General features: G+C 54.9%; 1 protein-coding gene across 1 annotated transcript; it reads right to left on the minus strand.

Annotated features, from left to right (window-relative positions):
- Positions 1-7,013: 7,013 nt before the first annotated feature.
- On the minus strand, positions 7,014-9,697 carry MNX1 (motor neuron and pancreas homeobox 1). The gene is made up of 3 exons (XM_088521057.1): positions 9,136-9,697; positions 7,429-7,589; positions 7,014-7,334 (listed from the first exon to the last, which is right to left on the minus strand). The coding sequence occupies exons 1-3, from the start codon at positions 9,695-9,697 to the stop codon at positions 7,014-7,016; spliced, it is 1,044 nt and encodes a 347-aa protein (XP_088377183.1).
- Between the last annotated feature and the right edge of the window lie 2,430 nt (positions 9,698-12,127).

A 12,127-nucleotide genomic window follows, 5' to 3' on the forward strand; every position in this document is an offset into this window, starting at 1 on the left:
GGTTTTCCAATAAAACACCTGTGTGGAAAAACTAGGTCTACATGAGGATACAAAGCGTTACAGTAGTCTTTCAAAAAAACTGAGAATGAGGGAAATGGATTTTGCTGTAAAGGATCTGGTGTTTTGATGTAAACAGTTGCTTTGCTCTACATGCTAGTGAAGGTGATACGGGGGCTTTCTGAAGAAAGGGGAAATGTATTTTTTGTAATGTGCCTTTTCTATACCTGTACTTCACCTCAATAGTTCACATCTAGAGAAGAGGCTTAATTTCTCTTCAACTGTATTCCCAGTCAGCAGTAGGGTTCAGCATTGGATATTTTAACCTTTCTTTTAAGAAAAAAAAAAAAAAAAGTATATATGTGTGTGTGTGTATATTATATATATGCATATATATATATATATATAAAAACACACATAGTGGTCAGTATTCTACAGTTTTTACCTGGAGCTGTTAATAACTGGTCATTGTATTTCGAGCAAAGAATAAGCCACTAGATGGCAGAAGTACTGGTGAGTCAGTCTTGGAAGAAATTAACTTTTTTTTTTTTTTTAGAAAAAAAGTGTTGAATATATCGATTCTAATTCTGTGAATTGTTTACATGACTGTGGGTCAGGAGGAGATCTGCAGCTGAATTCATGAAGTAAAAAAACCTGAAGATCTGACTTTGCCCAATTATACTGGGTTTAAAGCTCACAGCATAGATTTATGCTATATTCACCTGCTTTTCTCAGCTTTAAAGTTGGGAGTTATCAGTCTTTCTGCTTGTGATAATCAGGTTTTACTAGACATAAAGACTAAGATCATTATCAGCCTTTTGATAAGAAAATCCTTTCTCTTGCTTTCACTTTCCACTCGAGCATTTAACTAATGCACTTTTCTTTGTGTAGCAGTATGGAGTGGTCTGCTTCTTTTGTTGCCTTACAACCAGATATTAAACTACCGCCTCCTGGGAGCATTGCTGTTTGTGTCACCTTTATTTTAGGGGTAGTCAGGAGGGAATGACTTTAAATGGCAGGGAAAATACTTGGCTTCTGGGTGGCAGTATGTAGTGCACCTATATAATTTGTCTGCACTAAAAGCCTGTTTCTGCGAGCAGGTTTGTTCGCTGTTCAAGAGTCCAGGCACCTCTGGTGCCTCTGGTTGTATTTGACACCAAGTGATCAATTCTGCTCCTTTGAACTTGTCCCGCTTACACCTCAGCTCTGCAGCAAAAGAGCTGGTCAGGACATTGAATCAGAGCGATGGTTTGGGAATAGTTCTGCTTACTCAATTGGCAAAGTAGCATTTTTAGGAAGCGAAGCATCTCCCCAGCATCCCTAGAGATGTTTTTCTGGCCTATTTTTTCCTGGGGGGAGAACAGGTTTTAGGGAGTGCATCCTGCCCTCAGCAGGGCTTGCTCTCAAAGTCCAAGGTTACAGCCGGGAGGCAACCACTAACCTAGAAGAGACCCCTAGCAAAAGAGCAGCATGAGATGCTTCCTGCAGCCAATATCAGACAGTTTTTAGGTGCTAAAATAAAATAGCTGCTTTCTCCCAGGTGGATTTCACATGCGAGAGGAAAAACAGAGGAGAAAAAAAAATAGAAATATCTCTAATAAAACCAATTAATAGAGCAAAATGGGCAGCAGAAGCACTGGCGCTGTGTTTTGCCTGCATTTCTGTCTGATGCATCAGTCACAGCTTTGTGTGTACGAACAGTTCCTTTGCCAGCAGCTGTGCCAAACCTCGTATTTTAGCTTTTGAAGCTGAACTTGGGTGAAGAAAATCTGTACAAGCTGCTGGAGATCGTGGCTGCAGTGCAACGCGTGGGACCATGGTAAGTGAAAATCAATCCCGCTGGACCACAGCAACCGCCTAATTAATTACATTTATTTTTGCAGGGGTTGAGTGAGAACCCGGAGCTTCAACATGTTTGTGGTTTAATAACACATAAAGTGAAACACGCTGCTGCAGCGGGGAGGTGGAGGCAACTCTGCTCTTAAAGACAGATCTTAAGTGATCTTTGCAGTGCGGCAGTTCCTTGCTCGGTGATCAGGCCTGAACACCCTTTGCTGCCCATGGAAATAGGGTTTTATGGGCCTGAATCTGCTCCCTTGCTGCAGCTGCCTGAGGCAGCGCGAAGCGGGTGCCGCTGTGCAATTAACAGAGATGGTTTCCACCTTAGATCTTAAGATTACAATCACTGTTTTTTTAAAACTGAAAATTAATTAGTATTCCCAACAACTCACACAGTCGGTTACTTCAGCCACTCCTTCCTTTCTGCGGAAAACAGATTTAACCTTTCTGCAGCTTTTAGTTTGATCGTGTTTATGTATAAGCATGAATTTTATTGAAAAACGAGTTCAGAAGCAAAGCGGCCCAAGCGGTGCCAGCGTGTGAGGAAGCGGCCGCAGTACAAGGAACAGAGGCTTTGGGTGGCACAAACTGACTGGGGAAAACCTTGTCAAATAGAAATGTGGCAGTTCCTGGATTAACAAGAGTTGAGGAGAGAGAAGCTGAGATAATATTACATATTTTGTTCCTCATATGGAAAAAAACTCGTCCCTGGCAAAGCCAGCATTACCGAAGCATCTCCCTACAGCAGGGTGCTCGGAGGCCTCCCTGTGAGGGCAGCGAGCGCTGAGCACAGGCAGACGCTGCCGGAGAAGCTGGGGAAACAAACAGGTAGAGTTAAAATGCTGGGTTTTATATCTGATGAACTGAGTTCAGCAGACTATTTCAATTCTCTTTTAAGCAAAGTATAGTATCCACTCGCAGCTCTTATCGCCGTTTTGCTTCTCGTTTGCCTTTAAGCCGGACAATCCTCTCTTCGACTTTCTCTGTTTTTTGTATCAGAGCTACCCGGGCAGCACAGTCTGGTTTTCAGCTTTGGCCGGGCCATTAGAGGGATAAATCACGGCCAAGCCCCCGTGCCGCAACGTGCGGCTCAGGCATCGCCCGCGCCCCGTCCGTGTTCCGCCGCGGGGGAGAGGCTCCGTGGAGCGAGCGCGGGCCCCTGTGCGCGGACGCGCCTGGTCCCCTGGTGAGATGGAGCAGCCTCGAGCCTTCATGTCAACAAGACGGTTTGATCCGCGGGGCCGCTTTTACAAAGGGTTTGTTTTATCTGGGACTTCTTGGATGGCTCCGAGCTCAGGAAATGGTAGATAAAGCCCTATGAGTCTTTTACCATCTGCTGCTGCTCGTGATTTCATCCGCAGGAGCTTTCAGGTTTAGCAGGAGGCCGGTGGGCGCTGCAGCTGCCACCCAAGGCCGCCACGATCCGCGTTCCTGCTTCAACGTAAGTGAATTACAGTAGCCCTCCCCTCGTGTCGCTGCACGCACGGTGCCGGGGCGGATATCACGTGCTCTCCTAATAACTCCTGAAGGAAATGGAATAAACATCTAGCGCGAGTCCCCTTGGAAGGAGCCAGCTGGCACTGAGGGTTTTGTGAAACTCCTGTCGTCAGACAAACACTTCGCGCGTGAGAAACAGCTCACATCTTGTGTGCGGATGGCTCCAAAGGAAAATCCAGAGAGCCTGAGGAACGTGATGCAGCTGGGCTGGGGGAGACAGAGGGAAGTGGCACACAGAGCCTTTGGAGCCTTTTTCCAGGTGTGCGTCTTCGCCACAGCGTCTACGGCTTAGCCACTGCTGCCTTCAGAGCTGGAGGGACTTTTTTTCCTCTTAATGCTGTGATTCAATTCTCCCTTTAAAAGAGGTTGGCCTGGTGATTTTTGATACTCAGATTTTCCAGGCAGTGTGTTTTGCTGTAGATGAGGGTGGAAGGGAGCCTGTTTCCCCCAAAGTTTTCCAGCAGACACAGGACCATGCAGGTACTGCAGGGCATGAGCAGGAAGCAGCAGATGAAGGTGTAAAAAGCTCCTGCGAAGCAGAAAAGCCGCCTGCAGTGCCACAAGCAGCTCCCCTACCCCCAGTCTGGGTGCTGCTTCCTTGTGGGGCTCAAAGGTGAAGCCCTGGAAAAAACAGGCATGGGGAAAGCGAGTGCAGGGAAGGGAGAAGGAGGCTGCGGTGACGGCAGCGCTGCTGGCTGGAGCCCTTGGATCGCCGCCTGCGTCGGGCCTGGCAGGAGCGCGGTGATTAACAGCGCCGGCTGCGGACACCCGTTCTGTAATTACTCATTAACGGTGCTGAAATCGCACCTCGCTGCGACGGCCGTGGCACGGGCTCCATAGCTGCAGCGCGCGCGGCCAGCAGGACAGCCCTGAGCCTCCACAGCACCCGCAGGCCGGAGCCGCCGCAGGCCGGAGCCGCCGCAGGCCTCAGCCCCGGGAAGGGCTCCTGGGATCCCCCACGAGGCCGGAGCTGCCCCAGGCCGGGGGAGCTGCTCCAGCTCCCGCCTTGCCCTGCTCCCCACGCCTGCTCCTGGGCTGTGTCTGCGGTGCTGCCCGCACAGGGAGCTGCTCTGGCCGATGGACCCACATGGCCCCTGCTCCTGCAGGCACAGAAATGGGGTAAACCTCCCAGAAAAGACAGAACTGCCCCTGTGCTCCGGCACATCCCAAGCCCGCTTTAGCTGTGATCCCGATGGCACATGGGGAGCCATGACACCAAGAGCGTCCAAGGTCTGGGGCTGTTCATCCCTTCCATCCTTGGCTCTGTGCTGCAGCCGGTGGGATCCAAGCAGCCCACCAAGAAGTAGGTCCAGCATGTGGAAACTGGCTCAACAGTGAAGAATGCACATTTCAAAAATGAGCAGGGTCCTCCTGCAGCCCGGTGCAAAACTGGATGTGAATCCCTGGGTTTGGGGAGAGTCTAACGCTTTGGGCTTCAGAAATAATCAAGGTACCTTCTCCCGGAGAAGCATTTTGTTCCCAGAAGTTCCACAGAGAATTGGAGGGGGATTATATATTTATGGCTTCCCATTTGAAAGACTTTTAGCAGGTTTACCTCAGACATATGGATCCTATTTTGCTCCTTTTGTTTTAGCACTTAATGCTTATGAAATTGCCAGTTAATGACATCCATGCCTAAAACCCTGTGGCTTTGTAAAGGAAAGTTTCCACCGTGGGCCCGTGTTTGTGCCCACCACTTCCCGGGCTGGTCCAGGACGGTTTTAAGAAGCTTCTCACCCAGGAAGGATAAGAAAGGATAAGGAAGCTGGAAACAGGGGGAGCCAGGATAAGTGTGGGGACCACTGGGCTTGGATGCTGGAGTCTGGGGTGGACAGGACTGAGCTACAGGACCGGGACCAGAGCATCACTGCATAGGGACCGGGACTGCTAATGCCATTCCTGGATGCCATTCATCCTCTCCTAGTGCTCGTTAGGAGCCTCCCCACTTCAAAAGAACGTGGGAAACCCCATTTAAAGACTTTTCTCCCCCCATTGGGATCAACACCTTCTTTGAAGCCCTTCCAAACAATAGTGCTTATGCATCTACCACTAAAAGGCTGTATCTATATTTTAAGTGAGTTTAATTCCTTTCTCTCACTCTCTCTCTCTTTCTTTCCCCCCTCCACCTCTCTCCTTTCAGTTTTGGAAACACCTGGTAAGCTGTAAAATGATTTACGAAGTGAAAGTGTTAAATGAGGCCACCAGCTGTAAGACTGACAGAGCTTTATGAGTTTTATTAGGTGCCCTATTATGGAAAATAAACTTTAATCCGTCCATAAAAAAACAGAATCTGAAAACCATATTTGCCCTCGCAGCCGGAACACTGGCGGGATTCTTGTGCGAGGCCGGGCTCTAAAGAGATTAATTTTATTGAGACAGACACAATACAGCAGGGGGACTTTGATACGGGGCCTGAATAGCTGCCTGTGCCCGGCCGGGGTGTTTTTCACGCAGGCGAGACACGTTTGGACACAGACCTGGGGGCACCCAGCAAATTTCTGCCCCTCCGGGGACCCCACAGCGCTGCTGGGGCCCAAGGGGACCCAGGGGAGCGGGGGACAGGAGGGGTCGGGGCTCCCTCCCCGTTTGCTTCGGATCCTCGAGGAGGAGCCGCAATGGAAGGGAAGCGGTTTGCGCGCTTCCATCCTGCCCTGCTCCGTTATTAGCGATCGATTATGGATCAAGCTAAATCGGGTGTATCCCGAGCAGCTTTATTATTGTTAATACTATTTCCCGACCTTCCCATGGTAGCAGGGTTTATGGTGCGCGCCGAGAGCAGCTCCGACCCGCGGCACCGGGAAAATACCCGCGGCCTCTCCAACGCTGGCTGCGTTTCGGGCGGGTTTGTATAGGGACCGCTTATAGCGGCCACTTGCAAGGTTAACGCGGCTCTGCAAAAATCCGCATAAAATAAAATAAAATAAAATAAAATAAAATAAAATAAAATAAAATAAAATAAAATAAAATAAAATAAAATAAAATAAAATAAAGCGACGTGGGAACTTGCGCGTTCTGGAGGGTTTCATGCTCCGCGGGGCTGCGCGGGCTCTGCGCGTGGTAACGCGGCAGTGGGGCTGGAGACGAGCCGCCGGTGGCACCTAAATCCTCCGAAACTGGTCGCCCTCCACCTCGCACCCTTCCCTGCTCGATGCTCGTTTGCAAACCTCGATTTTACGCTCCTTCCAGCGAGGTCCTCCCGGCGCCCCCCGGCCCCCGACAAAGCGCCTACACGTCTCAAGTACAAAACGCTCTTTATTCGCCCTCCCACCGCGCGGGCGGGAAGCCTGGGTAATAATTTAGCATGCATAAGTAGAAGTATTTTTTTATATAAATACGATATACAAAAATAAAGACAGTATTGAGATTTCCAGCAGTTTTAACGTTCATGACATAAACATTTTTTTTTCTTCCCCACCCTCACCCCGATATATAGTAAGGACAAAACATTTCCGATACTCAGCGAGAGGGGAGCGCGTCCAGGGGCCGGGAGTGGGGGGAAAGTATTGGGAGGGGTCTCGAGTTCGGGCTGTTCTCAGTCCCTAATAACACTGTGTTCCCTGCAGGCGCCCCGCGCGGGCACGAGCGGCCCCTGCTCCATCCCTCCCGGCCGGGCAGGGGCGACAAAACGGCACCGGGGCGGCGGGGGCACGGGCGGCCCCGGCGGGGCGGGCGGCCGGCGCTCACTGGGGCTGCGCAGGCGGCGGGGCCCGGGGCTGCGTGTCCTCCTCGTCCGCCTCGGAGCACTCGGAGGAGTGGTAGGGGCAGCAGCGGGCGGCCTCGTCTTCCTCCTCCTCCTCCTCGTCATCCTCCTCGTCGTCGGGCTCGCTGTCGGGCAGCTCCCGCAGCCGCCGCCCGCCGCCCTTCTCGGGCGCCGCCAGCAGCAGCTCCTCGGCCGCCTTGTCCTCGCCGCCCTTCTGCTTCTCGGCCTCCTGCGCCGCCTGCTCCTTGGCCTTCTTGCTGCGCTTCCACTTCATGCGCCGGTTCTGGAACCAGATCTTCACCTGGGACAGAGAGAGGCGCACAGGGAGCGGCGTGGGGGGGGGTCCGAACCGCGACCCGCGACGGCCAAAAGCGCCGCGCGAGGCCGGGCCCCACCTGCGTCTCCGTGAGCATGAGCGACGTGGCCACCTCGAAGCGCTTGGGCCGCGACAGGTACTTGTTGAGCTTGAACTGGTGCTCGAGCTCCAGCAGCTGCTGGCTCGTGAAGGCGGTGCGGGGCCGCCGGCACTTCCCCAGCAGGTTGGACTGCGCCTGGGCTGCGGCGGAACGGCGAGAATTAATTACGATAATAATAACGATACAAATAACCCTCCCTTCTTGATTTCCCAAGGGCGAGTTCGTTAAAAGGAGCGCGGGCAGCGGTCCCCGCCGGGAGCAGCAATTTAGCAGCTTTAGTTAAGGCTCCCGCGGCCCCAGCTCGGCCCGAGCCGCCCCTTTCGTTCAGGGGGCGGCAGGAGACCCCCCCGTCCCGTCCGAGCCGTCCCCTCCTCGGCAGGCCGGGCCCGAGGAGAGGGACAGCAGGGAGTCACCGTTAGAAAATAATAGGAGTGAGGGAGGTGTGAAAAAACGCTCTTGAAAGGAAAAGCAAATAAAAAAATAAATAAGACATATAAGTGCTTGTTTCGTTCAAAGGCCAAAAAAAAAAAAAAAATCCTTTCCCAAGCTTTCCCCGCCCGGGCCCGGCCTGGCCGCCCCCGCTCTGCGCCTTCCCGGTGCCTTTCAAAACAAACTTTCGCTGTTTGGGGTTAGAAAACGGGAGGAAACAGCGCGGAGGCCGCTGCGCTCCCCAGCGCCCTCGGAGGCAGCGCGTTGAAGGGGCGGAAAGCGCCGAGGCCGCCGCGCGCGGGGGGATTTTCTCACCGCCGCGCGAGTATCGGTGTCGCCTTGCCGGGTATTTACCCGCCTCCCCGGCGGGGACCTGCTCCGCGAGGCTCTGACAGCTCTCCCACCTATTTCTTTTTTTTTTTTTTTTTTTCCTCCCTGCATGTTCCAGCCCAAACAATTCCAATTCGAGAGAAAACAATGGACTTTTGTCCGCTGATGTGTGTGCAGGGTATTAAAAAAAAAAAAAAGCAATTATTTTCAGGCCTGATTTTGGTAAACTTACACCCCGCACCTCCGCGGTTGCTGCAGCGGCCTTGCTCGCACCGAGACCCGAGGAAACGGGTCTGCGCTCCCTCCCCTCACCCTCTCAAGCCTATTTTCCGGTGGAAAAATAGTAATAATAATAATGACAATAAAAAAGGAACGCGGACGGGTGCCATGGGCCGCCTGCTCCGTCGGGACACCCCGGGACCGGCCGTCCCGCGGCTCCTGCCGTTTTTTCTCCGGCGGCCGCGAAGGCCCCGCGGGCAGCGAGACCGCGGCGATAGGAAACGAGTTGCCGCGATTCCCTCCACGTGTCGCGACAAACCGGGCGGCCAAGGGTTCCCGAGGAGCAGGCCGGAGCGCGGCGACCCGCGGATCCCCCTTCCCGTTGAGAAACGCTATTTCCCTCCTCCATCCATACACATATATAATGTGTATATATATATATATAATATTTATGTGTGTATATATACACACATATATACGAATATATACATATACACATGTATATGTGTATATATATAAATATACATTTATTTAAATATGTATATAAAAATAGATATATATAAGTGTACATATATACTATATATACACGCATATCTTAAAAATGGAATATATAATACACACATATTTTTTAAAGGAAAATATATACATACATATATATATATATACACACACACATATACAGAGAGCTAAATGGCGCGCGGTACTCACAGCCGAAGTCGGGCATCTTGGGCAGGATCATGCCGGCCGTCGAGGCGCGCAGCCACTGGTCCAGCTGGAAGGTGCCCGCGCCCAGTTTGCCGGGCTCGGCGGAGGGGTGCGCGGGGTGCGCGCCCTGCACCTGCGCGTACGGGTACGAGAGCGCGGGGTGCTGCGCGGCCAGCGCCGGGTAGCCGTACACGGGGTGCCCGTACAGGGCGGCGGGCGGCACCGCGGGGCCCGCGGGCGGCAGCCCCAGCGCCAGCCCCGCCGAGGGCGCCGGGGGCGGGGGGGGGCCGCCGCCCGCGCCCCCCAGGAAGCCGGGCTTGGGCACGAGCGCGCAGTGCGCGGCCAGCAGGCGCGGCGGAGAGGGGCTCTCGGCGCCGGCCGGCGGCTCCGACGAGGAGGAGGAGGAGGACGAGGACGAGGAGGAGGAGGACGGGGGGCTGCGGCTGCCGCTGCTGCTGCCGCTGCTCAGCGAGGTGACCAGGGCGAGCGGCGCGCTCTGCGCCGCAGCCTTGGGGGGGTCCACGGCCAGCAGGGCGTCGATGCGGAAATTTTTGGATTTTTCCATGGGAGCGCCGCGCGGCGCCGCGCAGGGAAGCGGGGACGGAGGGAAGCGGGGCGGAAGGATGCGGGGACGGAGGGGAGCGGGACGGAGGGATGCGGGGACGGAGGGAAGCGGAACGGAGGGATGCGGGGATGGAGGGCGCGGGGACGCGGCGCGGCCCAGTGCGGCGGCGCCGGGCGGCGCGGCCCCTTCAAGGCCCGTAGGCGGCTCCCATTGGGCCGGGCCGCTGCCGCCTCCATTGGCGGCGGCGCCGGGGGCCGCGCGCGCTATTGGCCCCGCGCGCACCTGTCACCGCGGCGCGGGGCCGCCCCCGACAGCCCCCCGGCCCCGTCCTCCCGCCGCACCGCGGAGCCCCCCGGCCCCATCTTCCCCCCGCACCGCGGAGCCCCCCGGCGCCCCCCACCCGCCTCGCCCCGCTCCCCATCCCTGCGGAGGCTTTGCCGGGATTTGGGGGTTTCTTTCTTTTTGGGGGAGGAGGATGGGGGTGTCCAGCGGGAAGGGGAAGCGCCGCTCCTGGGGGCTCCGTGCGCCGCTCCCCGCCCCGAGCCCCGTCTCGGCGTGTCCGCCCCGGCCGGCCGAGGTGGCTCCTGCGACGTGTTAAATTACAGTTTTCCACCATTCCGGCGCTGAGCAAATATTTGCAATGAGTGCGCTGCCAAATGCCTTTTTTTCCCCTTTCCTTTCTTTTTTCCTCTTTTTTTTTTTTTAACGAGCTGGAAAGACTAAACACCTGTAGGTCAGGAAGTCAGGCCTGCACCAAAAGGCAGCTCGGGCAATAGCGCAAACGCGGGCGGACGGCGAAGCGAGCCGGGACTCGCGGGCTCCGTCCCCGTGTCGCCCATGGGGGGCAGCGAGAGAGCTGAAGGGCGTTTGCGAAAGGCCCCCGCTCCTGCCCTCCCCACGTTGCTGCTGTCCTCGTCCCCCCGCCCGGATGCGTTTGCAGCTGAGGAGGCCGCTCCGCCGGGGTTGTCCCCGGCCCTCGGCGCGGCCTCGTGCCCAGCAGCCCCGGCTCGGCGGGGTCCCCCGCTCGGGGGAAAGAGCGACCCCACCCCAAAACGAAAAAAGAGGAAAAGAAAAAGAAAAAAGTGGGAAGGAAAGAACGAGGGGAAGCGCGGAGGAGTATGAAAAGGGAGAGAGAAGAAGAAAAAAAAAAGTTAAAAAAAGAAAAAAAAAAAGAAAAAGAAAGCCAGAGTCCGACATGGCCAACAGATACCCGAACACTGTCCTACTGTCCCTCCTCACCTTTACTGGGAGGGCAGAAGGCTCAGGGCACCTCTGCTGAGCGCTCCCCTGCTCTGTGTCCTGACATTATTATTATTAATTAGCATTATTTGTTACTATTATTATTATTATTTCAATTATTCTTTCAATTTATTTTTCCTTTCCCGGTAGCCTCCCTGCCGGGGCCTCCGGGCACCACTCGCCCGTGCAGGGCGCATGCACCGAGCGCAGGCGGGAACCCCTCACCCACAGACCCCACCGAGGGCAGGGGGGCACTGCACCCACCGCCGCCTCCTCCTCCTCCTTCCCGCCGTGTAACGGGACGGCTAAACGGGAGTTTTCCTGGGGGGCGACGTGGAGGGCGGGATTCGCGACTCCCGCTCGACGGCGGGAGAGGCCGCCCGGTGGGAAACGGCCCAGGGCGGGGGGCCCGAGCCCCCTGCCCGCCTCGTCCGGGCCGGGAGCCGCCAGAGCGGCCCCATCGCTCCCGACACCGCCTCCTTCCAGGCTCTCCCGAGGACGAATATTTTGTGTTTGGAGCGGGATTTCGATTTCCCTCTTCGATTTCGACTCTTTTTTTTTTCCCCCCAAAGTCCAAACATAAAATAAAATAAAATAAAATAAAATAAAATAAAATAAAATAAAATAAAATAAAATAAAATAAAATAAAATAAAATAAAATAAAATAAAATAAAATAAAATAAAATAAAATAAAATAAAATTCTTCCGAGCCGAGTTTGCCCCCCACCTGCCCCGGGGCTCCCGGCCCGCTGAACTCCGAGGCCGGGCCCCGCACCTGTGTTGATCCAATATATTGCCCCGGGGACAACAATGCGCGGTTATCTCGGCGGAGATAGCGCGCCGGGCCGCGCTGCCCCCGGGTGGTCTCCTTTGAGCAACGGCCCCCCCAGCCCCGCCGCGACCCTCCGCAAACAGATCCCTATCGCCCCCCTTTGAACAGCCGGGCCCGGCGCGGGGCGCGGGGCGCTGCTCGGGGGACCCGGAGGCACCGGGACGGGGGGCGGGAATCGGGACCTCCCTCCCGTGGCTCCCATCGCGCAGATCCCCGTCCTGCGCCGCCACAATCTGTGAATGAGATAATGATACATAAAGCTCCCTGATGGATGTGCCGGGCTGGGGATGTCTCCTCTAAATTAGCCGCTTGCCTCGCCTGCTAATAATGGTGAGTTTATGAAAGCAATTTCAGTGCAA

The sequence above is a fragment of the Tinamus guttatus genome, unplaced genomic scaffold (assembly GCF_059628265.1).
Source record: "Tinamus guttatus ecotype Peru unplaced genomic scaffold, ASM5962826v1 Tinamus_guttatus_pri_ptg000006l, whole genome shotgun sequence".
Lineage (NCBI taxonomy): Eukaryota > Metazoa > Chordata > Aves > Tinamiformes > Tinamidae > Tinamus > Tinamus guttatus.

Bases quoted from the DNA above. Each gene is read 5' to 3' on its own strand.
- MNX1 (XM_088521057.1), bottom strand. From the start codon at position 9,697: ATGGAAAAATCCAAAAATTTCCGCATCGACGCCCTGCTGGCCGTGGAC. The intron at 7,590-9,135 runs GTGAGTACCGCG...GTTCCGCCGCAG, and splicing joins CAAGATGCCCGACTTCGGCT to CCCAGGCGCAGTCCAACCTG. The intron at 7,335-7,428 runs GTGGGGCCCGGC...TCTCTGTCCCAG, and splicing joins TCATGCTCACGGAGACGCAG to GTGAAGATCTGGTTCCAGAA.